Raw genomic sequence first — 27195 nt, forward strand, 5'->3', positions numbered from 1 at the left:
AGTACAGGCTGAAGGGGCAGGATTGCAGCTTGAGATCGATAGGCATATGGGCAAGGAACACCTCATTACTTTGAATGAGTTCAAATCTCCAGGGCCAGATGAACTGCACCCTAGAGTAATAAAGGAACTGGCAGAAGAACTCTCAGAACCGCTGTCTATTCTCTTTGAGAAATCATGGAGGACGGGGGAAGTGCCAGATGACTGGAGGAGGGCTAACGTTGTCCCTATCTTCAAAAGGGGTAAAAACGAGGAACCTGGGAACTACAGACCCATTAGTCTGACATCAATCCCTGGGAAAATTCTGGAGCAGATGATAAAGCAATCCATCTGGAAGCACCTTGACAACAATGCCGTGATTACTCGAAGCCAACATGGATTTGTCAAGAACAAGTCCTGCCAGACGAATCCGATCTCATTTTTTGATCAAGTCACCTCCCTTGTGGACCGTGGGAATGCTGTAGACATCATATACCTCGACTTCAGCAAAGTTTTCAAGAAACTGCCCCATGATCTCCTGATGGGCAAACTAGCTCAAAGTGGGCTAGGTGAAACAACGATCCGGTGGATCCACAGTTGGCTACAGAATCGGACTCAAAGAGTGCTTATCAATGGGACCTTCTCAAACTGGGCAGAGGTAACAAGCGGGGTACCGCAGGGCTCAGTCCTGGGCGCAGTGCTCTTCCACATTTCTATGAATGACTTGGAGGAGGAGGTGCAGGGAATGCTGATCAAATTTGCAGAGGACACAAAATTGGGCGGGATAGCTAATACCCTGGAAGACAGGAACAAAATTCAAAGTGTTCTTGATAGACTGGAGCGCTGGGCAGAAAACAACAGAATGACATTTAATAGGGATCAATGCCAAGTTCTGCACCTAGGAAAAAGAAACCAAATGCACAGTTACAAGATGGGTGATACTTGGCTCAACAACACTACAAGCGAGAAGGATCTTGGAATTGTTGTCGATCACAAGCTGAATAGGAGCCAACCATGTGATGTGGCTGCAAAAAATGGAAATGCTGCTTTGGGCTGCATTAATAGAAGCATAGCTTTCAAATCCCGGGAAGTACTAGTTTCCCTCTACTGGTTAGGCCTCATCTGGAGTACTGTGTCCAGTTCTGGGCACCGCACTTTAAGAAGGATGCAGACAAGCTGGAGAGGGTTCAGAGGAAGGCAACAAAGATGATCAGGGGACTGGAAACAAAGGCCTATGAAGAGAGACTGAAAGAACTGGGCATGTTTAGCCTGGAGAAGACTGAAGGGAGATATGATAGCGCTCTTCAAGTACTTGAAAGGTTGTCACAGAGAGGAAGGCCAGGATCTCTTCTTGATCATCCCAGAGTGCAGGACACGGAATAATGGGCTCAAGTGACAGGAAGCCAGATTCCCGCTGAACATCAGGAAAAATGTCCTGACTGTTGGAGCAATATGACAATGGAACCCATGACCTAGGTAGGTGGTGGGCTCTCCCACACTGGAGGCACTCAAGATGAGGCTGGACAGCCACCTGTCAGGGATGCTTTGACCTGGATTCCTGCATTGAGCAGGGGTTTGGGCTCGAAGGCCTTGTAGGCCCCTTCCAACCCTACTATTCTATGATTGCAAGTATTAGTTCTTTTAATGCTGTTATGTAAGATCAAACAGAAAATATAATAAGCAGCAAAAGGAAAGACTATGTTGTTATAATTGACATGGAAGAGGCACAAGGCCCCCTCCTCTCCACTTGACCTCTAATCAAACAATCACCATCTATCTGAAAATTCAGAAAACACTTGTGAAAAAAACACTACCACCAGAAAAAAAATCCCTCCCAAAACACACAGCTGGAGCCCATCATGGTTTTCATGGACACAACTAAGGCTGTGGGAAAGGGGCCCAATTGCCTCTGAAACAAGCCAGGGTTCCCTTTCATGTCTCTCTTGCTCATCCCTCCCCTCCACTGTCTCTTCCCATCCCCACCATCAAGACTTAGATTGCAAGGTCCTTGGGGGCAGGGACCTGCCATTTTGGTTTAATGTCATACACATGATGGTGCTGTGTAAATAATGCATTTTGTTATTCCTTCATTTGAACTGTCTGCAGGTGGAACAGCACTAGTGATGAGTTCTGCTCTCCCTCCTGCCCAGGTCAATCTTTAGAGCATTAATAACAATTCTCATTGAAGCAAAAACAGCTGGAAGCACCAGCATTTTTCACAAGCTTGGAAGGAGTCCAGGGCTCTATTCTGCATCATATTCTGCAATAGAAAACAGCTTGATTATGATCCAGTGTGGTTGCAGTTTTGTGGATTACAGTTCTTCAAAAATGGAATTGGTCCAACTATAAAGGAGAAGTGAGCAGCCAGAGTGTGAGTGTGAGAGAGCGCGAGTGAGCGAGCGAGTGAGCGCAGACAGAGGCCAACCCAAGCAGCCTTGGCAGAAAAAATGCAGGCGCAGCTTGACGCCTCCACCTCCGTTTGCAACTGCTGTAGCAGGTGCCCTTGCTGTTGTGGGAGACAATTGTGACTGCAACTCTAAGTTGCGTGGGTTTGCTGTAGTCCCAATGTCTTGGTTAGGTAAACTGGTGTGTTCTGAAGGGGGTGGACTGGGATTCTAGTTAAACTCATCTTAGCTGACCTTAACAGTTTTCTCCTTTGACCCAGTTATGGCAGAAGAGTATACGAATCCTGCAGGGGAGATGGCAGTTTTGCTCAGCAGCAATCCAGTTAGATCTCTCTTCTCCCTCCTTAATCATGAATACAGGAGAGTCCTACTTACTGCTTTTTAACCCAGCAGGGGTGACAGCTCTTCGTTCCCTGTAGTTGAATTTTGCCCCATCAATGGGGTCACTAGATGCCCTATCAAATTTAGTTTTCCTAATAACCCTGAACTGAAGTGAAGGAGGGATAAAGTCTCTCCAAAGGGCCTAGTGATTGACCAACCCAAGGGCTATTTTAAAAGCACCCCTCCACCACCCTTTGTTCTTTGACTTTCTGTCCACTTGTGGAGATGTACAATTAAATGATAAATGAGAGACCGTATCCTTCAAGTAATTAAGGATGCAATCCCATCCAGATAGTTGCCAGTCTCTGAAACTGGAGGCTGCCGACTACGTTTTTGGCTAAATGGCAGATTTCAGCTGTCCAGCTGCGGCTTCAGGGAGGGAAGGAGGCTGCGTGGTGCATAGGAAGCTGCGTAAAGTGGCTTCTGCGGTCTCCTTCCCTCCCTGCCCCCTTTCCTCATCCCCACGCTCCCATGCTCCATTTCTGAGTGCAGAGGCAGCCGGCGCAGAGAGAACCATGCTGGCTGCGAGGGGGCAGGGAGTGCGGTTTCTGGAAACCGCACTTGGAACCCTGGCTCCAACCTCAGTTCTCAGAAACTGAGAGATCTCATGGCCCTCTAGACAGTGTCCAGTGGCCATAGGACTGCATCCTAAGATGCCATGATCTTATCTTCCTGATTCCTCCCAACGCACAGTCTCCCTAAGTCATGGCCACTTCTTGACCTTGCATGCCTTCAAAGTAAGAAGTTCATTTCCAAAGGTCTTTCTATACTAGAGGAAAAAGCATATGCAAGACAACCAAATTCCATAGGAAAAAAATCTTTTATTTAACAATATATCAGGTTCCATCATGGCTCCAGGGAATTCAAATCCCGTATTTTTGATTACTGATGACAATCATGATGTGGTAACTGGGTGAAAGCAGTGTATAAAAAGGAATCTCTGAAAAGTGACAGAATGGCAACAAAAAATTACACTGTTCTGGTAAATTCTGTGTCACAATAGAACAAAAATTCTGTGTCACCCCACACCCTGAGCCCTTGGCATAAACATCTAACATGGATGGAACATGACTGGAAGCCAAAATGGGGTCAACCAGGCAGTGAAATCCTCAGTTCTGCCTTCTATGGCAAAACACCCCCCACCCATGCATATCCTGCCAAAATCCAGAAGAAAGCTGGGGGGACACTTTCTGTGAGGAGGGTCTTAAATGAAAGTGTTCTGCCATCCACCCTGGAAACCTTAGAGAAGGGAAGGGAAGGGAGAACTGCTGCCAATGGAGACAAAAGTTTGAATCCCTCTGTCTGTCTGGGGCTGGCCAGCACTGGCGCGTTGCAGGCAGCCACTCACTTCCAGGATGCGGCCAGATACAGCAATGGCCTCAGCAGCACACAGGCGGGCAAGGCAGAGGGGTGGGGCTGTCAGCCCTGTGCCTGGATGACCCAGATGACCGAAGGTGGCGCACAACTTACGGGGAAGAGCGGGACGCATGCAGCTGCTTGCTGGATGGGGCTGGTGCTGTCTGGGGCACAGTGCGCGCGAAATGGACATGCACCCCTTATGCTGGAGGGCAACAAGCTGCCCCCAGATGCGCTGGGCGAATTCTCTGAAGGCCAGCGACACCAGGCTGGGGGGGGGGGGTGTCAATGATGGCCAGTCCTCAGCACACACTTCCCTCTTCAAGAGGCCTTAATCACAGGGACTTTGCCACCAGTGTCAGCCAGGTGGCTTGCAATCACCCTGCCTGTGCCTGGGCAGTGCCACCAGCCAGGGATGAGAGCACCCTCAAGGGACAGCAGGGGACACAGGTGCCCTGGGTGGCCCCTGGGCAGCTGAATCTCAGCCAGCACTCCTGGGGCCTGGGGGCTCCAGCCACTGCACGGGGAGTGCCACAAACACCGGCGCAGGAACAGAACTGGGCTGTGGCTGCAACCGTTGTGCCCCAAATCCAAATTGGCAGGAAATGCCAAGGAGGGGCCGGTGCCAAGCAACAAGGTGTCATCATGGGACGATCTGGCGCCAAAGGCCAAGGCAGCCTCCACGCCAGTCTGTAGTGGGGTCCGTGTGGCTCATTGATGCAACTTGTGTGGCGCTGACACTGCCACCCCGCAGGCTGCCCAGGTCAGCTGTGCTTGGCCAGAGTTAGTGCTGCAGCGGCCCATGGATTGACAGCACTGCAAACCCAGCTGTAAGCGCCTGATAGTGGCGAGGAGTGAGCTGTGTCACACCCCCCCCCCCCGAGATAGGCAAGACAATGGGAGGAAGGCCGGGCTCCCATGTTGGATGGATGCCAGAGCTGGTGCTTGTCCCAGGCACATGGGTGCTCAGGGACTCAGCCATTAGGGGGCCAAGGGTCCTCCTCTCTGCCCAGTAAACCATAGTTCTGCGAGGCTCTCCAACAGAACTGAGCAGGGGGTTGGACTCGATGGCCTTGTAGGCCCCTTCCAACCCTACTATTCTATGATTCTATGAGAACTCTCAGTAGGTCAGCAAATGGCCATTCCCAAGATTCTTTGGGAAAACAGCAACAGTTAAAGTAACATAGAACCAATATACATTTGCAGTGGGGGGGGGGGGCAACCATTTACGGGTGAAACCTATGGAGGCCTAAAGCCATTCTAGCTGTGTGGAGGGCTGGAAACATTGCTCAAGTATTGCTCCAGCCCTGTTTGACTGGTGAACCATTCATTTTGGTCAGAACTATGAAGAATGCCGGACTTCGAAATAAGTCCAAACCCGCGATTCGACGCGATTCTAGCTGGGCAGGGGTTTTGTTCTCCAGTGGCAGATTATCACAGAGATGGCCGCTCTGCCTTTGCCCACGCCCAGCCTCTGCTCCTCCCCGGGAATGGCTTCTGCACTGGACCTGCTCAGCTGCCGACTCCCAGCCTGGCACTCCCTTTGCTGATGGATGAACACTGCGTAGTTGGGCTGCCTGTATGGCAGATGCTTTACACCCGTTCTTGTGGTGGTGGTTTTTTAGTTCCTATTTTTTTTCTAAGAAAAAGCAACCAGAAAATAATCCAGAGTTTATACAAAACATCTTTACATTATATCTTCCAAAACAGACTAGTTATTTACACAAAATAAAACCTCAAAATAAAAGTGTCCTTTTATGGGGGAAAGGGGGAAAAGAACTCAAAAGAAACCATCTTAGGACCCAGCAGACAGAGGTGCTAAAAAATACCCCACCCCAAAACATTTTCTCGTCCCCCCATCCATTTTACAAGTTTATTTCGTTGTCCGCAGCTCAGTGATTTTGCTCCTTTCATGATGGTAACCAAACCAACACACCCACCTTTGGGCAGAGGCTCTGCCTTCGCAAAGTTCCTTGCCAGTGAGCACACCTGAGAATGACAGATGGCGTCAATAAAGAGGAGGCAGAAATCACACCGGGGGGGAGGGGGCGGATTCACATACAAGGAAAACTTCCCGACACAGCTACTTTTGTACAGGAAATTGCATGGATCCCCCTCCCCCACCGTATGATATGCAGGTGTCTTATTTTGCCACATGTACATGCAGCAGGGAACACATTCCAAATGGGGATTCCCAAGTGTATATACATGGCAAAATGAGCAATGCACAGTTCTCATGATTTTCATGAACAGAATTAGCTTTTCTTGAAGCAACCTTGAAAGATTACATTAAGCAAACAATTGTGGCTCTATTCAACTTGGCATCTTCCATCGTCCTCCTATTTCTTGCTGCCAGCCCCCAACACTGAATCTGCTGTCTAAGAAATGGATCCATACAGCCCCTTTTCCCCTGGCCCTCTTTGCCTTTTTCAGTCACTTCCCCTCTCCTGACTTGGGAATAGTCCAACACGCCTTGGGGCCAACCTGAGTTTGGTACTTTTAATTTTCAGAGGTTGCCAAATGGGGCTACTGCTACCCAGTGACCTGCAGGTCAAACTACCCTGAAGACTGGGAGGCACGTGGATGAATATCCAAGACAAGCCAACTAGAGAATCAGAGTTGTGCTGGAGCGGGGGGGGGGGGGGCGCACCACCCCCAGGGCCACAGCTGTGTGAATCCACCCTAAAAGCCGCGAACCAAAGGTCGGCATCAGCACCGTCCATCTGCATCTAGGCCAGGGGCTGGCATGTCTGCAGATGCCACCCCCTCACGAAGGTGAGTCATTCTATCCCCCTGCCTTCCCCTGTTTTAAACAACCTGAATTATCCCACGTTTGTGACAAGACAGTGATGGGGGTGGGGTGGGGTTCAAGATGTTTTGAATTTTGTTTAAATAACGACGACGACAACAATTACAAAAACAATAAAGGCTGTCAATTATCTGTGGAGCCCTGAGATACCTGCATCCTTGGCTGACGTCCACTGAACATGCCTCAAAGTGCATGGTTACCAAAGCCCTTACAGGGACACCCCCCCCCCCATCCTGCATAGAGATCCTGATGGGGGAAGAAACAGTGCATGGTGGGACTGGAGTGGGTAGAACACAATTGTTTCCAATGGGACCAGCTCCTGAGAAGGGCAACTGGGTTGGCCAATTTGGGGCCCTAGAGATCCACCAGAGGGTAGAATACATCTGCCACTCTATTTTACCCTTGCAAAGGCAGCCCAGGCCAGTTTATTGCCTTGTGCAGGAGTGAGTTTGCATCAGAAAGGAAGGAAGGCAGGAAGCTGCAAGAGCACAGCATGATGCCCACGGAGATGGTGGCTGCATCCTGCGGCGTCCCAGGCGCCTCTGGCTCCACCAGGCACAGGTCCCTTGGCCCTTCCAAGACCAGCTGCCAGGCTTGGTTGGTTTGGAAGCGGAATCCAGCAGTTAGCTACGAAGCAGAAGTAAGGCTTTGGTGCAGCAGTGGGGCTGGGGAAGGCAGGCAGTCCCAGCCTCAGTGAGGGGAGGGTGTTGGGCCTGCGTGCGACAGAGGGAGGGTCCCCCTCCCTTTCCAAGAAGGAAGAAAGGGAGGGGAGAAGTGGGGCAAACGGTGCTAGGGCACAGATTCAGGTAGGTGCACCACTTCCACCTCCTTGCAAAGTAAGGCTTCTGGCATGACAAATGCAACGTGGCAGTGGGAGAGAGAACGTTCTCTGCAGTGCTCCTGGACTCGGCACCCATGGGCAATGGGACCAGGGTTCCCACGCAATGATGTAAGACATGTGGATGGATGGGGGGGGGTTGTTGCCTGGAGACTAGGAGAAGGTGGGAGCAGGGTCTTTGATTGGTGCTCATGCCCTGATCTCAGCATCCAGTTGGGTATGCTGAAGCTATCAGAGGAGCTGAGCCCCGCTTCTAGTGCAAAGTGGCTGGCTGAGCCCCCAGTGGCCAGCCAAACATCACATTTATTTCCTCTCTTCCACAGGCGATTCCTGTGTGAAGAGGCGCAGAGCAGATGAACATGTCTCCAGTGCTCCCAGAGGCTGCGGAAGTCACATTTATGGTTCATAGGGTAAAACCTCAAACTGGGGAAATTCTCCACAACTGTAACTGCACAGGGCTTCACATGGACGAATCAAAACCTCAGTGCTATTGCTAGGCGGACTTGCAGGCTGTGTCAGAGGAGAGCCGCCTCCCGCCTGCAGAGCATGCACGAGGGAAGACACGGCCAGGTCGTCTGGCAATGCTCCTGTTAACAACATCTCCTTGTCTGACAGAACTGTGGGGAGCCTGGGCTTAAAAGCCTCTGAACATCTGAGAAACACAGACTGAATGCGGGGGGAGGAAAAGCTGTACAGCTCTCCGGGAAGGCAAGGATGGAGCGTGGCTCCTGGCCTCAGACCACTGCTTCTCGTCACCTGAAGCACAGGGCCGGTCATCATCTGGGCGAGCAGCTCCGCAGACCCGCCCCTTCTGCGCCACCCTCCCGGGACGTCTGGGGGTGGCAGGCCCAGCAGCGAGTCCTTCGGCGCTGTCATGGTGGCTGCTTGGAGCAGGAGAGTGCTCCGGCCAGTGAGCTGGCTGTGGCGCCCCCTCTCCCCCGCGACCTCCGCCCGCTCCCCCTCCCGAAACTCCTGCAGACGGGGAGAGAGCAGACGTCGCCCTGTGGCCAGCTCAGGGCTGGCCTCCCTCCTCCCCCACTCCAGGAAGAAGCCTTGGGAGGGCCGGAGCAGCTTTGTGTGCTGAAGGACCCGGTTCCATCCCCCGCCGTATCCCCAGGCAGGGCTGCGAAAGACCCGCACCGGAGACTCTGGGAACCGCAGCTGCCAGCCAGTGTAGCAGACGGTGCTGGGCCAGATGGGCCGGGGCGGGGCTCTGGCTCCACTGAGGCAGCCGCTTCTGGTGTTCCCCCAATGCCCAGCCTCCCTGAAAGAGGCCGTCACGAGCCCTGTCCCATCAGGCAGGAGCGGCTCATCTGCCTGCCTTCCTAGAGCGGCCAAGAAGCAGGGTGAGGAGGCTGTGCAGATGGAAGGCAGGGCTTGTTTCTTGACTGCCAGGGTCACCACAGGCAGAGTGCAGACTGATGGTCCTCCCTTGCAGTGCTTTGCATCTGCTCCTCTGGAGAAAACGGAAGTGCTGATCTAAAGGGATGCTGCTGTGGCGAGAGCAAAACTCGCCTTGCGCCCTGACACTGGCGGCCTGTTCTAGGTCTTGCAGGGGAGGAACGCAGCTCTGTCAGAGGCCCCACGGCACGCCCGCCCCTCGCCCCTCGCCCAGACAGCTCTCCACAGCGACTGGGACTTTGCTCCTATTGACCAACTGAAACGCAGCACTCTGTGGGGGGGAGCTCTTTCCATGGGGGGGGAGGGGGGAGGGGCAGCTCTCCGCCTGGTGGTTTCAAAATGAGATTCGCTTTCATACTGACCATTGCAGACTTCGCAGTTTTACTTTTTCTGTTTTATAAAATAAAATGAGAACAGAAAGCAGGCCCAAAACACAGAGATGGCTGCCATGAACAGTGGGCACAGAAGCGCAACGTGGCAAAGGCAACGGCGGGAGGCGACGCGAGTGTCCACGCTCCCAGGGCCACGCACATCCCAAGGGGAGGGGGCTGCAGGGAAGGGTGGGAGACGCTCTTGCCGGAGAGCTGCAGGTGACAGCTCAGAGATCCAATGGCTCACCAATAAAAAAAGGTACAAAAATATTTAAAAATCATAATCGTAGAAAGTTGGGGTCCGGCAGCTTCCTCTTTCTCCATGGTCTCCACTTTTGCCACATCCGTGACAGGCAAATGGCTCCATTCCCCCACGCATTCTGAAACACCAAGACTTGGGGCCAACTTGGCACAGCCCCCCGCCCCCCAATACTTGAAATAACACAAGCAGGAGCATGACAATCCGGGAGCAAACCAAACAAGACAAAAACCTGAAGGGACGATGGCGGTGGCAGTGATGGCGATCCTCTGGGCTTCCCCAGGCATGTTCAAGGGTGAGGAAAGGCACAGAGCCCAAGCCAGGGGGCTGCGGAGCCTGCTGGCCAACGACCACCTCGGAGCACCCCGAGGCCTCGCGCAGGAGGATGCTGGCGACCCCCTCAAGTCTTGGGATTACAAAAGCTCCAAACTACAAAACTAAATACTAGAGGGGAGGGAGGGGGGCCAGAGGGGCCCCACTCTGCCTTGGTCTCGCCGGGGAGCTTCTTTTGCCCTCTCCTTTGCAGTGCAAGCACACCGGGGGTGTGCACGTGGGGGGCTGCCCCTCCCCCTCACTCTTCTAGTGCTTTTCTGTTGGTGGGGTGCCGAGGCTGTTCCTCAAACCTTGTAGTAAATGTTAGCCGGGCTCTGCGGGGGCATCTCCTGGACAATGTAGACAGGGTGCCCGTAGTCCCCGCTCACTTTCTCGTAGTGAGGGCAGTAGTTGTTCTCTGTAGTCCGCAAGGGGATGATGACGTCGCTGGGCTCGGAGCCCGCGTTGCCGCTGCCTTTGGGGCTGGCCAGCGTGCTGAGCGACAGAGCCGCTGCCCGCTGCTGCGTGTGCTTCCGGTGCCGCTTGCGGATCTTGATCAGGAGGACTATGAGGAAGATGATGATGAGGATGAAGATCACACAGCCAGCACCAATCGCTGCAAACACGGCCACTCTGGAGCTGAAGAAACTGTCCGTGGGACTTTGCGTGTCGTGGCCATCTTGGTTGACAGGGTCTGGGACAAGGGGAGGAAAACAGAAAGAACGAGGTTGGGGGGTTGGTTCTACAGTAGAATGTATTTATGTCACTATTAAAGAATGTCTAAGCTACTCTTCATCCTTACAGATATCAGGGCATGAGCAATTTGACATAAAAAAACAGAACAAATAAAACAACCAAAGGAATCCCATAAAACAAGATAAATAATAAAACAATAAAACAAACTCAAGAAATTTGTGGCCCAGATAGTTTTCTCATCCATCCTTCCAGTAGTTAGAGGAGGGATAGAAAGGGAAATAAAAATACTCCAGGTGAATGACAGGCTACGAAGGTGGTGCCGACAGAGATTTGGATTCTAGGACCACGGGCTATACTTCCTGGACCGTTGGCAAGGGATAGGTTGCACCTCACAAAGGCTGGGAAGAATGTGTTTGGCCATAGCATGAAGAACTTCATCAGGAGGGCTTTAAACTGAATCCTCCGGGGGGGGAGAGACGTAAAGTTGGGGATAACAATGGACAGAGGTTCATGCATCGCAATGGAGAGAACAGCTCTAATAGCGCCCAGTAATAGTCTTCAGACACATGTAGGAAGAACGCGTGACTATGAAGCACATGGTCTTCGATGTCTATATACTAATGCCCAGAGTGTGGGAAACAAACAGAACAAACTCGAACTCTTAATACAAGAGGGAAACTATGACTTGATGGGTGTAACTGAAACTTGGTGGGATGACTCTCATGACTGGAATACAGCAGTTGAAGGATATAACTTGTTCAAAAAGAACAGGAGGAACAGAAAGGGAGGTGGAGTTGCACTATATGTTAAAAACACGTATCTCTGCACAGAAGTACAAGAGGATGAGCTTGGTAGCCCCTTCGAGAGCATCTGGGTTAAAATAAACGGAGCAAAGAATAAAAAGAACATGGTGGATGGAGTCTACTACCAGCCACCCAATCAAGGAGAAGACGAGGATGAAACGTCTGAAAAGCAAATGGCTAAGGTTTTAAGGAAGCATGATGTAGTAGTAGTAATGGGGGACTTCAATTTCCCCGATATTTGTTGGGAGACAAATTTTGCAAAACATGGCCCCACCAGGAAATTCCTGACTTGTGTTGCTGATAATTTCCTGCTACAGAAAGCAGAGGAAAGAACCAGAGGATCGGCTATCCTTGACTTGATCCTAACCAACAGAGATGACTTAGTGGATAAAGTAGCAGTGACAGGAACTCTGGGGGAAAGGGACCATGTTATACTTGAGTTCTTGGTTCTAAAGGAAGTAAAAGCCGAGTGTAGCCAAATGTGTACCCTGGATTTTAGGAAAGCCGATTTTAATCAACTCAGAACAATGATAAGTAAGGTCCCATGCATGGCAAGCGACTCTAATGAGAAAAGGAGTCCAAGATGGGTGGGAGTTTTTAAAAAAGGAAATTCTAAAGGCACAATTACAAACAATTCCAACAAGAAAAAAAGGCGGAAGACAACCCAAGAAGCCAATGTGGCTTCACAAAAAGCGAGATGACCTGAAAGCAGAAAAGGACACATACAGGAAGTGGAAGGAAGGCCAAGCTACAAAGGAAGAGTACAGGCAGGTAGCACAGAATTGCAGGGATGGCGTCAGGAAGGCTAGAACTGAGAATGAGCTGAGGTTAGCGAGAGCTGCTAAAAGCAACAAAAAGGCTTTCTTCAGATACGTGCATCATAAAAGAGAGAGGAAAGAAATGGTGGTTCAACTATTAAATAAGGATGGCAAAATGGTAACAGATGACAAGGAAAAGGCAGAAGTGCTCAATTCCTACTTTGGCTCAGTCTATGAGGGTCTATGAGCCCCCTGGTAAAGGTGAAGTACAGGTTGAAGGGGCAGGATTGCAGCTTGAGATCGACTGGCATATGGGCAAGGAACACCTCATTACTTTGAAAGAGTTCAAATCTCCAGGCCAGATGAACTGCATCCTAGAGTAATAAAGGAACTGGCAGAAGAACTCTCAGAACCGCTGTCTATTCTCTTTGAGCAATCATGGAGGACGGGGGAAGTGCCAGATGACTGGAGGAGGGCTAATGTGGTCCCTATCTTCAAAAAGGGCAACAAGGAGGAACCTGGGAACTACAGACCAGTCAGTCTGACATCAATCCCTGGGAAAATTCTGGAGCGGATGATAAAGGAATCCATCTGTAAGCACCTTGAAAACAATGCCGTGATTACTCGAAGCCAACATGGATTTGTCAAGAACAAATCCTGCCAGACAACCCTGATCTCATTTTTTGATCAGGTCACCTCCCTTGTGGATTGCAGGAATGCTGTGGACATCATATACCTCGACTTCAGCAAAGCTTTCGACAAAGTGCCCCATGATCTCCTGATGAGCAAACTAGCTCAAAGTGGGCTAGATGAAAAAACGATCCGGTGGATCCACAGTTGGCTATAGAATCAGACTCAAAGAGTGCTTATCAATGGGACCTTCTCAAGCTGGGGAGAGGTAACGAGTGGGGTACCGCAGAGCTCAGTCCTGGGCCCAGTGCTCTTCAACATTTGTATTAATGACTTGGAGGAGGAGGTGCAGGGAATGCTGATCAAATTTGCAGAGGACACAAAATTAGGCAGGATAGCAAATACTTTGGAAGACAGAAACAAAATCCAAAGTGATCTGGATAGATTGGAGTGCTGGGCAGAAAACAACAGAATGACATTTAATAGGGATAAATGCCAAGTTCTGCACCTCGGAAAAAGTTCTGCACAGTTACAAGATGGGGGATATGTGGCTCAACAACACGACAAGCGAGAAGGATCTTGGAATTGTTGTCGATCACAAGCTGACTATGAGCCAACAATGTGATGTGGCTGCAAAAAAGGCAAATGCTCTTTTGGGCTGCATTAATAGAAGTATAGCTACCAAATCATGTGAAGTAGCTGGAGAGGGTTCAGAGGAGGGTAACAAGGTGATCACGGGACTGGAAACAAAGCTGTATGAAGGGAGCCTGAAAGAACTGGGCATGTTTAACCTGGGGAAGAGAAGACTGAGGGGAGATAGGATAGCGCTCTTCAAGTACTTGAAAGGTAGTCACAGACAGGAAGGCCAGGATCTCTTCTTGATCATGCCAGAATGCAGGACACGGAATAATGGGCTCAAGTGACAGGAAGCCAGATTCTGGCTGAACATCAGGAAAAACCTCCTGACTGTTAGAGCAACATGACAATGGAACCAATGACATAGGGAGGTGGTGGGCTCTCCCACACTGGAGGCCTTCAAGACGAGGCTGGACAGCCATGTGTCAGGGATGCTCTGACCTGGATTCCTGCATTGAGCAGGGGGTTGGAATCGATGGCCTTGTAGGCCCCTTCCAACTCTACTATTCTATGATTCTATGATATTATCATCATCATCACCACCACTGACGAGGAACTAGACATGGCTGGCAGGTAAACCCAAATTAAAATGCCTGGGCAAATAAAAAAAGTTTTGATCTGGTTTTGGAAAGATGGTAGTGTTGGCACCAACTGTGCCTGTCTGGAGGGTGTGCCACAGTTGGGATGCCACTGCAGAGAACTGACTGCATAACACACATCCCTAGCTGTTTTACATGCAGAAAACCTCCCCTGATGATTTTCGGCAGCAGTATTTTGGTCCCAAGATGCTTAGGGCTCTAAAGGTCAGCCAGCCCCAACGCCTTGAACTGGGCTCAGAAGCAAATAGACAACCAGTGCAACTCCTTCAGAAGTGATAGAATTCTGCACCAGATAATATTCTGGCAGCCCTGTTTGGCATTTTGTTGAAGTTTCCTGGCCATTTTCAAAGGCAGCCCCAATGTTAACCCCTTACAGTAATTCAATCAGAAGGTTTGTAGAGCATAGATCATCATGGCCAAGCTATCCCTATCCAGGAATGGTCAGGGGGTGAACCATCTGAAACTGGTAAAAGGTACTCTGAACCACGGAGGCCACCTGGGCCTCAAGTAACAAAGCTGGAACAAGGATTATAATCCAGGTTATGTACCTGCTCTTTCAGGAGGAGTGCTACAGGCTGCGTACCATTTTCTGAACATGAGAACTCTCTACCTACAGTGCCTCTGTCTTGCTAGGATTCAGCTTCAGTTTATTGGCCCTCACCCTGCCCATTACCAAGTCCAAACACTGGTTCACATCACCTGACTCAGATGACAGAGAGAAACAGAGACAGAGAGAAACAGCATACTGATGACACCTCACTCCAAACCCTCTCATGACCTCACCCAGCAGATTCATACAGATGTTATAAAGCTTCATATAGATGTTAAATGAGAGGGAACCTTGTGGGACTTCACAACGCAAGGAGAATCAGCTGTACTCCTCCCATCTCTCTCCCAACAGAGGCAATCATGGCTGTTTTGGTTCCAAAACTAAGTCTGAATCCAGACTGAAATGGATCTAGGTAGTCTGCTCCTTCCCAAAGCACCTGGAGGTGAAGTGCTACCAATTTCTCGAGTCTCTTGCCCAAGAAGGTGGATGATATTAGCAACTGGGTAATAGTCGTTACAATCTCCAAGGCGGTCCAAGGAGGATTTCTTATGGAGCGACTGGCATCACATCCTCTCATGAAGAGGCATTAATTACCTCTTCGACTCACTCACTCAATCCCCTCTGGTTAGTTGTTAACAGCCAAGATGGGAAAGAACACAGGTGGCCAGCCAACCCTGTCTCTATGGGCTTTGCTCAGGCCCATCAGCTGAAACTGATCTCGCATAACCAGACCAGACCCCTCCGCAGAGCCTGTATCAATCATGGTGTCCACTTCCAAGGCAATATGAGCAACTTTATTCTCAAAGCCCCTTGCAAAGAGTAGGCCTCTGAGAACATCCTTCCCCAGGCCTAATTGAGTAGCTTATTAACAACCGCAAACCACTCTGCTGAACAGCTACTTGAGGATGTGAGGGTGGTGGTGGGGATGCAAGACCAATTTGCTACCATCACTGCTACAAAGCAGGCATGATAACATGATTTTACCTGTCTTTTGTCACTGTGAGATGTGCGCCATCTGCACTTAAGGCGAACCCTTCCTGTCTCACGGAGCTAAGCCAAGGAGCAAATTTGGTCGGGGAGAACACGTTGTCAACAGCCTGTTCCATCTTATCATTCCATAGCGAGACCAGAGCTTCAGCAGCAGCTCTAACCATGTCAGCTGGAAAGTCCCCCACAGCATTAAGGAATCCCTCAGATTTTGTAAGCCTCAGTAGTGATGGACCATCTTAATGGCCCCACCCCACCCCCACCCCCCTCAGTGGAAGGGAACAGCAACTGCCAATCTCTACCTCTCCGGGAAGTGTCTGACCATGACAAGAGGGAACCCTGGCCGTTTCCATTCTGATGAACTTGTCCAATGGAGCTTCACACAGCTTGGGCCCTGCCTCACTGAGGCACCAGGGCGTGCAGCGGCGTGCTCTTTGTGGCTTCTTGCATAGCTGTGCAATGTCTTCCCGCCACCCATAATTTAGCAACTCCTACGCCTGAACATCTTGTGGAAACCTCTTTGGGTCAATCATTAGGTTGGATCACCTTTTAATGGCTGAGGTTGAGAAGGTGGGGATAATTTTAATCCTTTTAGTAATGAAACGGTGTAGCATTTATATGTTCTGTGCATTGGGCTGGGGAAGGCTAGAAATTCATGAACAAATGTGGCTTCAACCATAACTAAAGGCAAGAGATGTTGACAAGCTTCTCTGGACTCAGACCCAGAAACAAGTTTCAGGGGCTCAAAAGAGGGGTATCAGATGTCCCCGAATCCTTCTCCAGCTCAGATTAAATTCCAAGGTGGAGAAGGCTTCCCTGCTAAAGAGCTGACTAAGGGAAAAATTGGACTGGGGGGCAAAGCCCACCTTCAACAGCCCCCTACTAGTTTTCCCACGGGCAGCTCATCAAAACAGCCCCCTAGCAAAGCCATAGAGAAGGTTCTGGTGGCTTTGCTAGGGGGCTGCTTTGAAGCGGTGCTGCCTGGAAACTTCGAGGTGGGGGCCAAATGCCCACCACCATGGAGGATGCCATTACCCTAAGGGTGCCCTGCAGGGACAGGGCTTTTGCCCCGGCCTGAGTTTTCCCAGAGGCAAAATAGTTCCCCAGCAAAGCTTCAGGGAAACGTTTCTGCAGATGTGCTTGGGCTGCTCTGAAGGGCTGCTCAAATCAGTCTGGCGATGAACTGAACTATCCACCAATTTTAACATAAACAGCCGAGAACTTTTCGAGCCAACCTGGTTTGAGTTTAGAGGGCCTTGTCCTCTCCATTAAAGAGCAAGGGTCATCGGGAAGATCTGAACTGGCCACACAGGAGTGGGAAGTAGCTGGTCTCTCCAGACATTCCTCTTGGGCTCACTGGCCAGTTGCATGAACCAGCAGCAATGCCAAAGGGGTCCGGCTTGCCCCTGGCTGCTTTTGCCACACCAACCATGGAGGAAAGGAGTCAGAAGATGGTGCTGTATGACCCCCATTTTCAAACTTGGCTTCCAAAAGATTCTGCTATTGAGCCTTCCATGCAATTGTCGAGGCTCCAAGCAGCCGCACTGGTAATGCTCAGTGCCAGGGATCCACTCTTCCAAGAAGCTATGAACTGAAGACCCCCTCCTAATTCCTGCTATGTGGGAGGTGGCAAAGGCGTCTGGTACAAGCTCAGAGGCCATTTTACTTCCTTAATCTCTTTTATTCTAAATCGCTCTCCTCTCACGCTTCCTCTGACACCCTTTCTTCTTCTGCCCTTCTACATTCTGCTGGTTTTAATCCTCCCTTTAAGCTCTTGGCTGTTTCCCGCCTGTCCATTGCCTGTCCATTTCTATTTACTGTGCATTTCCCATGCAGCATCTAACATTTAGAATTCTTTCCCCTGCTGATGAAAGCTTCATCTGTCTTCACTCAAACTTAGCTTTTCTCCAATGCTTTCCTTAACCAAACCCAGCCGCCCTCGGCTCCCCTCCTCAACGCCCTGCAGTCCTTCCCTTGGCAAGACCATGATCCTGAGTGGGGACCGTCGTCTTGCTACTTGTGTGCCTCACTTCCAAAGGCCAGTGAGAGTTCCAACGCTTGGCCTCCTCTGATCCGAGAGGGGTTCCAGCCCTGGCTATTACGGAGCCTGGCTACATGTCCAGGCAAGCCCAAAGTCCCTGGAGCTCAAGCATGACAGAGTGGCAGCTTGGCCATGGTGCAGACATGGACTAAAGATGCTCCACAGGGTCCCAGAGCTGATTCCCTTCCCCCTCTGCTTGCTTCTGGCTTCTTCACCCTTCAAAGATGTTAACTATACTGTGGGACAGAACTGACCTGTGATGAAGGCTGACAGGCCAAGGCAGTTAGACAACTCTGGAGGGAGGTGGAAGCTGCCCATCTTCGCCAGAGTCACTGAGTGTCCTGCCGCTACAGAGTTTGAAAGGCCCATCATTTCATGCAACAAAGGAAGGCCCACTGGAAGAGACAGCAGCAGAACCAAACTACAATAGCCTGACAAAGGGCTGCAAAGATACCTGCGCAGTTCAATTTGCACTCTGGAATTCTAATAAGCTCACCTTTTTTTTAAATTAAAGGAAAGCAAGTTACTAGGTCTCATGATTATACAGCAAACTTGGATAGGCAGGCAATGTCAATTAGAGGCTCAGAACCTAGATTTGGAAGGGATGGGGGAAGGCATAGAGCAAATATACTTTTTCCAGTGGTCAGTGGAGGGGGCTTCTCTGTCTCACCCTTTCCCCCAAATCCTGTTTCAATGCTTGTAAGTGAGGTCATCTATCCTTACTACAGTCCTAAAACCCTCACCACAAAATACATAGATTTTCACAGAAAGTGGAATCCCAGAGCTGTGTGTTATGCCACAATCTCACCATGCACACAGACAAATTTGTACTGAATAAAGAATTTAGCAACATCTCAGTTTTCATTTTCAAAGCACACTTCTAGCCCTTAAAGCTATCAAGGTGGGTTAGAAAGCATGCTGGTCAGGCCTGGTGAAGGGAGGTGCTGAGCGGGACTCCCAGCAGCCAGGTGTTGAGTGCCAATGGCCAGCAAAGCCCCCTTTCCTTCCACATGACTTGCAGCAGCAGGCAACATTAGCAAAATTGTGCATCATGTGATGTAGGCCACAGAATCCCATGTTTCTTTGTGCAGAATTCTGCTTTCAACTGGCACAGAGGAGGTGCGGCCCTGCCAGACTTTCCACTGTCATCCTCTTTTGCTTGTTATTTATTTATTAATTAAATTTATTAATTGCCCATCTGGCTGGTCACCCAGCCACTCTGGGCAATGTACAGAATATATAATAAAACAGTTTAAAACAATACAATTCCACAGTAAAACATCATTTTTCTAAAAAATACCCTAACCCACCCCAAATGCCTGCCTGAACAACCACATTTTTAATGCGCGGCGGAAGCTCATTAAAGAGGGGGCATGGCGGAGTTCCCTAGGGAGGGAGTTCCACAGAGTGGGGGCCACCACAGAGAAAGCCCTCTCCCTTGTCGTCACCAGCCTAGCTGTCCTGGCTGATGGGACGGAGAGAAGGCCACCCAAGGCTGATCTTGTTGAGCAGCCTGTCTGGTGTTGCTGGAGTCGTTCCTTGAGATAGGCTGGGCCAGAACCGTATAGGGTTTTAAAGGTCAAAACCAACACCTTGAATTTGGCCCAGAAAACAACTGGTAAACAGTGCAACTCTTTTAGCACTGATGTGATCTTGCTGGTGGCTGCCTTTAATCAGGCGAGCCGCCGCGTTCTGTACCAGCTGCAGCTTCCGAACCATCTTCAAGGGTAACCCCACACAGAGCACATTACAGTAGTCTAAACGAGAGGAGACCAGGGCATGTACTACCGATGGGAGCAGATGGTCGGGAAGGTAGGGGCGCAGCTGCTGTATCAGATGGAGTTGGAACAGCGCTGTCCAGCTCACAGCTGACACCTGAGCCTCCATGGACAGCTGGGAGTCCAAAATGACCCCCAGGCTGCGGACCTGGTCTTTCAAGGGTAGCCGTACCCCATCCAACACCAGGTCAACATCCCTCAACCTCTTCTTGTCTCCCACCAAAAGTACCTCGGTCTTGTCAAGGTTCAGCTTCAGCTTATTCCTCCCCATCCAGCCACTCACCGTCTCCAGACATTTGGACAGGGATTCTACAGCCAACCTTGGTGAAGATTTGAACGAGAGGTAGAGCTGCGTGTCATCTGCATATTGATGACACCGCACCCCAAACCTCCTAATGATAGCCCCCAGCGGCTTCACATAGATGTTAAATAGCATCGGGGAAAAGATGGAACCCTGTGGCCACAGGTCCGACACCTCCTCTCCCAGTGCTACCCCCTGGTACCTGCCAGAGGAAGGACCGGAACCACCGCAGTACGGTGTCTCCAATGCCCAGTCCCTCCAGGCGGTCCAGGAGGATACCGTGGTCAAGGGTATCAAAAGCCGCTGACAGGTCGAGAACAAGGAAGGAGCATTCGCCCCTGCCCAGAGCCTTCCTCATATTATCTACCAAAGCTACTGTCATAATCCTGGCTGTAAACAGTTTGAGGCTTTCGGAGAGCTTGGAAAGCACAGAATACCTTAACCATCCTGGGCTAAATGTACGTTTTCGTACACTTGTAAAAATTATTCTGAGTGAAGAATGCTAGTTCTTTTTAAAATTATTTTTTAAAGCTGAGTCCAAAGCTCGATCCCGCATTGTAAGCCATCCAGGTGTGCCCACATTTTATGCCTCTCGGCGTTATTTCCCCTCTCTGTGGTCCCGTGCAAAACAGTACCTGGCTTCCCAGGGTCCTCCACAACAGGTGGGAGTCTGTTGCGTGGGCTTTGTGTGGCAGTTTTCACTGTATTGTCTGATTCCTTGCTGGGCCGGCTGGTTGTCGGCTGCTCAGGCATCACAGCATTGGGATCTAGGAATAAAGACAGAAAAGAGTCTGGTTAAGAAACCTGGGCCCATCGCGCAGGGGGGGGGGGGAGTGTGTCTCCCATGGCCTGCCGAGCGCTTGCTGCTGGAGGCGGGCCTCTGCCAGGCGACAGCGCTTCGTCATGAGCCAGGGAGCAAGCAAGGCAGGGCATGCATGCCGCCGGGTGCATGGAGCAGGGAACTTGTGCCAGCAACATGCACTCATGGGCAGGAGGAATCCAGACGGTACCAAGGGGCAGAGAACTGGATGGCAGAAGCCTCACCCGTTTTGCCCATTCCACAGGAGCGGACAGTCGCCTGCACGTTTTGCACACTTCCCTTCACCCCTCAGAGAGGGCCACACAACCTGGCCTGGCCCCGTGTCTAAGCAAGTGGTGCCTGCATGCGCTGGAGGCGTCCCCCTCTCCTGCAAATCAGCAGCAGCTGCCTTCATTTATCCTGCCAATGCTCAGGCCTCTTGGAGACACCAGCAGCTTGAGCTTTGCTTTGCTCCTGGGATACTTCTCTTAACCCAGAGGGTGTTGGGCAGCAGCCCAGGGCAACCTCCACGCGCATGTGCCCAAGATCCGCGCAGCCCCCCCCCCCACACAGATCCCTCTCCAGGCCTGCCTGCTGCACTGTCCTCACCAGCCAGAACCTGCTTCTAAATACAACAAACAAGCAAATTTTCTGTCAGCCTAAAATCTGAGCAGTTGAGGTGCACCTGGAGAAATCTTTGGAAAATCTGGAAAAAACTGAATTGGAAAATATAGCTATGCAAATAAGTCTAATTTGCATGGGTTCATTTGCACTGGAAATTTTTCAGTCCACATCTGAAATGTTTTGGATGCCCTAGAGAGCCAAAAGAGTCGAAGTTAGCTTGGGAACAAACTAAATTTAGCCACTGTAGTGTTTTGTAGCACCGTAGAGCAGTTTGCTGCCAAAATTCAATGACAAAGCAGTGATTTCCTCCATTTTTCCTTCTTTTCTGGAGGACACCCCACCAACTGCAGCCCACAGGTGAGGGATTTGGGTGGGTGAAAATGCCCCCCACCAATCTCCCAAAGTTACCCACCCCTGTCTTAGAGAACGACCTAAATTTAGCATGTTTATTTTACTTGTATTTTGTAAACAACAAGCCAAAAAAGTACCCCATGTTAATTCCCCCCCCCAATATTTCACCTGAAATACTCCAGAAAAAAATGATTTAAATGTTATATTATGTAGAAATGTATATTGTAATACTTGTAAAACTTTAAAGAGCATGTCGTTCCCTTAACGTTGTTTAAATGTGAGAAAAAAGCAAAGGCACTGAAAACTGAAGGTGGGATAGCTAATACTTTGGAAGACAGAAACAAAATTCAAAGTGATCTGGATAGACTGGAGCGCTGGGCAGAAAACAACAGAATGACATTTAATAGGGATCAATGCCAAGTTCTGCACCTAGGAAAAAGAAACCAAATGCACAGTTACAAGATGGGGGTACATGGCTCAACAACATGACAAGCGAGAAGGATCTTGACATTGTTGTCGATCACAAGCTGAAGATGAGCCAACCATGTGATGTGGCTACAAAAAAGGCAAATGCTCTTTTGGGCTGCATTAATAGATGCATAGCTACCAGATCCCGGGAAGTACTAGTCCCCCTCTACTCAGCACTGGTTAGGCCTCATCTGGAGTACTGTGTCCAGTTCTGGGCACCACATTTTAAAAAGGATGCAGACAAGCTGGAGAGGGTTCAGAGGAGGGCAACAAAGATGATCAGGGGACTGGAAACAAAGCCCTGTGAGGAGAGACTGAAAGAACTGGGCATGTTTAGCCTGGAGAAGAGAAGACTGAGGAGAGATATGATAGCACTCTTGAAGTACTTGAAAGGCTGTCACAGAGAGGAAGGCCAGGATCTCTTCTCAGTCATCCCAGAGTGCAGGATATGAAAGAATGGGCTCAAGTTACAGGAAGCCAGATTCCGGCTGAACATCAGGAAAAACGTCCTGACTGCTAGAGCAATACGACAATGGAACCAATTACCCAGGGAGGTGGTGGGCTCTCCCACACTGGAGGCACTCAAGACGAGGCTGGACAGCCATCTGTCAGGGATGCTCTGACCTGGATTCCTGCATTGAGCAGGGGGTTGGACTCGATGGCCTTGTAGGCCCCTTCCAACCCTACTATTCTATGATTCTATGAAGCTAGGAAAGATAGCCAACGCCATAGAAGACAGGATCAAAATTCAAAATGATCTACACAGGCTGGAGAACTGGGCCAAATCTAACAAGGTGAGATTCCACAGAGATAAATGTAACACCTTGTAAAGACACAAGTATAGGATAGGGAAGACATGGCTTGGCAACAGTTGATGTGACAAGCACCGAGTTGTCTTAGTCGATCACAAGCTGAATATCAGCCAGCAGTGTGATGCGGCAGTTAAGAAAGCCAATACAGTCACAGGCTGCATTAACAGAAGCCTCGTATCCAGATCACAGGACTTAATAGTTCTGCTCTATTCCACACTGTTCAGGCTGCACGTGAAGTACCGTGCCCAGTTCTGAGCACCCCATTTTAAGAAGGACATTGACAAGCTGGAGTGTGTCCAGAGAAGAGCAGCCAGGATGATAAGGGGTCTGGAAAACATGTCCTAGGAGGAATGGCTAAAAGAGCTGCGTATATTTAGCCTGGAGAAGTTTATGGGGAAACATGGTAGCGGTCTTCAAATACTGGAAAGGCTGTTGTGCAGAAGATGAAGCAGGCTTACGCTCTTTGGCTCCTGAGGGCAGGACTAGAACCAAAGGGTGGGAATTGCAGTTAAGCAGATTTTGGCTTAACATAAGGATAAATTTTCTAGCAGTGAGAGCTGTTCAGCAGTGGAACAGATTGATTTGAGAGGTGGTGGGTTCTTCTTCACTGGAGATATTTAAGCAGAGGCTGGATGGCCATGTGTCAGGGAATACATAGCTGAACCCTGCAGTGCAGAGCTTTCCTTGAGCACGGGTTGGACTAGGTGATCTCTGTGGTCCCTTCCAACTCTACAACTCTATGTAAGATTTAACTGTATCACTGAGTCCAGTTAGTTGCCTCTCTGTGGGCCTTCAGGACAGTAGGGCGACGTGTCGGTTCAGCTGAATTTTCGGTTAGCCAAAAGTATGAGAAGACATAGGAAGCTGGGCCCACCCTTTGAACGTCTGACCTTTTTGAAGAAATTTTCCAGCACAGACCCAGGAATTCCAACCCATGGGCCCTGGACCACACTCCTTGAATGCCGCGCCATCCTAGACGGGGCGGGTGAATGGCCCCAGCTCTTCTTCTTCCGCCAGCAGTTCCGCTGTCCCGAAGGCTCCTTTGTGAGGGATGCTGGAACTAGCGGAGGCTGGGCCCCTGTTCATTTTGCTGGGGCTTGCAAAGGGAGAGGCGGGTGGTGCGTGTTGCCTAAGCCAGGTTCTACAGCAGCGCCACCGTTTCTGAGAAGGACAGAAGACGAAGGGAACACCCAGGTGCTCAGGCAAATTTCATTTCCACGGGTGGCATGAAAGGAAGGCCTTGTGATTCCTTCCTTGGGAGAAGGGCTAGCTAGCTCTACGTGAGGCTTCCCACAACAATTTCCCACCTTTAACACGAAGATGCAACAGAGAGAATCCACAGCCTCGCCTTGCCCCGCCCCGCCTCTCTCTTTAATTACTGAGAAACTTCCCGCTCCTCTCCTCACATTCCCACCACTGGACAGAAGCCCTGCCCTGTTCTCAGCCACAGCAATTTAGCCCTGAAAGGCAATCCCAAGAGGACACGCCGACTCACCCTGGCCCACTCTCATGACGATCTTCATGGAGCGCGTCTGGCAGACCCCACCCTCTCTGTTCTCCAGGCCCTCCAGAGATCCGTTGGAAGTTGCTGCAAGGAGAGAAATGAATTTAACAAGCGTCAAGACTGTGCCAGAGGTTACCAATGCCATATATTTATCTGTGGCCAACAGTACGCCAGGTGCTGCCCAGAACACAGCCACCACAGCGCTTCTGCCCAGGGGTTGTGCTTGCACACTGCAGTGGGCAGACAAACCAGGGCTGCAGCTGACATCTGCCTGCAGCGGAGAGGTGGATGGGGGACATGGCTGGTGGCAGAGGCAGAGTGAAACCAGGCAAGGGTGCTCCAAACACAGGGTAACTCATGCAGCTCAGCAGACAGAGCATCAGACTTGGACTGGGGAGATGGAGGCTCAAATCCATGCTCAGCCACCATTATGTTCTCGGAGAGCCCTTGGGCCAGTTCCAGACTTACTGGCATAGAAATAAAACCTTTCTCTCTCTGCCAGTTCTGAAGATTCTCCCTCACTCTCTCCAGATTCCAGCACACATTCATGCAACCAAGAAATAAAGCCCAGTACAACCAGGAAGAGAATATATGGGATCTCTCTCAAGGGTCAGATACATAAAATCTACATTTCATCATGACAGGACATTTTGTTTCCAAACAGGAAAAAAAGGAGTTGGGTCTTGAGGAAAGAGTTGAGAGGGAAGCAGCGGAGCAACAGAGAAAGGGAAAACGTTGCAGAAAAGGAAAATGACTGGAAGCTGGTGAGAGGTGAGAGTTTTTCAGACACAGTTGGAAATGTCTCCCACCTCGTTTCCTGATCCCCTTCTGTGGCTCTGTGAGTAGAAGCCAGCAGCAAGCAAATCCAACCAGTTTAGATAGGTTGCAACACAAGCCAAGCCGGTTGCTACATTCTAAAGCAGACCGCGTTGCTGTAACCAAAACCCAGTTCCCAAAGATCAGGAAGGTCATCTTTCACGGAGGGGCAGAATTACGGAAGATCTGTCCATGCTGCTGCCTGAGTGCTCACTGTGTAGGGGGGGGAGCCCCAGAGGTGAGTAGCTAACGTCCCCAGCTCCCCCCAACCCCCAAAGCGATCAGACCAGTCCCTGCACGGTAGAAGAAGGCAGGCTGCTGAAAAGAACATTTCATGTTTTGTCCCACTGGGTTAACAAGCTCCCCATTAAAAGGGGAAACAAAAGGAATGGGGAAGACTCGCTGGTTTTATAGCTCAGCCTCCGGACCATCCCTCTTCTGCAGTGTCTCTGGCGGCCTTCCTGCAACTTTTATCCCCATTATGCCATGGCTGGGGGGTGGGAGACTGTGCCTTTGTCGGCTGCAGCCTCCCTTCTCCCCTCAGAGCCCAATCTAATTAGCAACTCAGCAACCGGCTCAAGCAAGAGCAGAGCAATTTTAATGGGCCGGAGGCTGGTGAGACAAATGAACGGGACTGGGCGGGGCAGGGGGCAGAGCAGCCTGCCGAAGGCTGCCAAACTGCTGAGCAGCACTTGAGGCTTCTTGTGATGTTCGGAGCTCCCCAGGAGGCAAAAGATGCCTTCCACCCTGACAAAGACGTGATCCCGTCATGGGGGGGAGCTCCACAGTGGATGGTGGAAAGGTGACAGGAAGATCCTTTAAAAAAATCCCTCCCCCCCATGGTTATCCTAAATCTTGTTCAGCCTGCACATGCTATTCCAATTCTGCAGCCATAAGCAAGACTTCCCCAATAACTCAGGGCCTGCCTAGGGTTGAGGGTGGGGGAGGAGGACACTAGTTTCTCCAGGCAGGACTACAGAAACTCCATATGCTCAGAAGTCTGATTCTGGGATTTGCCTCTCCCCAAGCCTCCCACCCCCACAAGCGAACGTTGGCTAACAAAAATACAGTTTTTATATCTAGGAACTGGAAATCCCCCCTGCCCCCCGGCTGGCCTAGGGTTGCGGTATTTTTACTTCTACATCCTCTAGTCTAGGGAGATACCCCCACAGATGCAGAACGTGTGGGGACAGAGTCTCCACAGTTGCCCATAAGCTGCATTCTAAATGTTTAGTTTAAAAGTGGGACAAAGCCCATTTAAATACATAAATAAAGGCGATGGACACAGAACTGACACTGCTGTGCTGAATGGAAGGGTGAGAATGAACAATCCATAGTCTGACTCCATCCTGGCACCACAGGAAACTGTGCCTTCGCTTTGCGAGCTATGGAGAAAAACAATCTGGCACACCGGTAAGGAAGGATGACAAGGTTTTGAAAGCACCAGAGAGGATGCTTAAGGCCTTCCTTTTCCTCTGCTCTAAGATTACTTGAGTACTTGACCTTGGGCAAGATCCTTATATTAAGCACCACAAATCCCTCTATGCCGAGCACAAAAACGCTGCCTCCCCGGCCCAGGCACTCCGTATCTTGCTGGCTTTCACTGGACAGGAAATGGCTGCACAGTGACTAGCACATGGTTGCCATGTTGAAAAGAAGCCCCTGGCAACCCTTTTGCTTTTGTCTTCAAAACCAACACAGACAGCCGGAGCGTTTCACAGTATGGAGAAGGGGACGTTGAAACAGAACATCCTACTTGGGCTGGGAGGAGGGAAATGAGGGGAAGGGAAGCCATTCAAGTTGGGATTACCATTGCCAATTTATGTATGTTAATTCATTTAAGTAATGCAACGTTAAATAAGCCAAGGATGGAAAGCTCACATATATCTAGGCTGAATCTATACATAGCAGTTTTACTGTAATCATACTGCAAT

General features: G+C 50.3%; 1 protein-coding gene across 2 annotated transcripts in view; it reads right to left on the bottom strand.

Moving 5' to 3' along the window:
* Positions 1 to 8159: 8159 nt before the first annotated feature.
* Positions 8160 to 27195, bottom strand: part of EFNB1 (ephrin B1) — a 155671-nt gene continuing 136635 nt past the window's right edge. For both annotated transcript variants that reach the window (XM_084814278.1, XM_084814279.1), the window contains 3 exons: positions 24437 to 24529; positions 20523 to 20654; positions 8160 to 10802 (listed from right to left, as the gene is read on the bottom strand). In XM_084814278.1, coding sequence (XP_084670404.1) covers positions 10414 to 10802; positions 20523 to 20654; positions 24437 to 24529 — 614 coding nt within the window. In that variant the 3' untranslated portion in view covers positions 8160 to 10413. The remainder of the gene's footprint in view (positions 10803 to 20522; positions 20655 to 24436; positions 24530 to 27195) is intronic.

Source organism: Heloderma suspectum, chromosome 9, assembly GCF_057233095.1.
Source record: "Heloderma suspectum isolate Gila_16-S chromosome 9, 16-S_ref, whole genome shotgun sequence".
NCBI classification, from domain to species: domain Eukaryota; kingdom Metazoa; phylum Chordata; class Lepidosauria; order Squamata; family Helodermatidae; genus Heloderma; species Heloderma suspectum.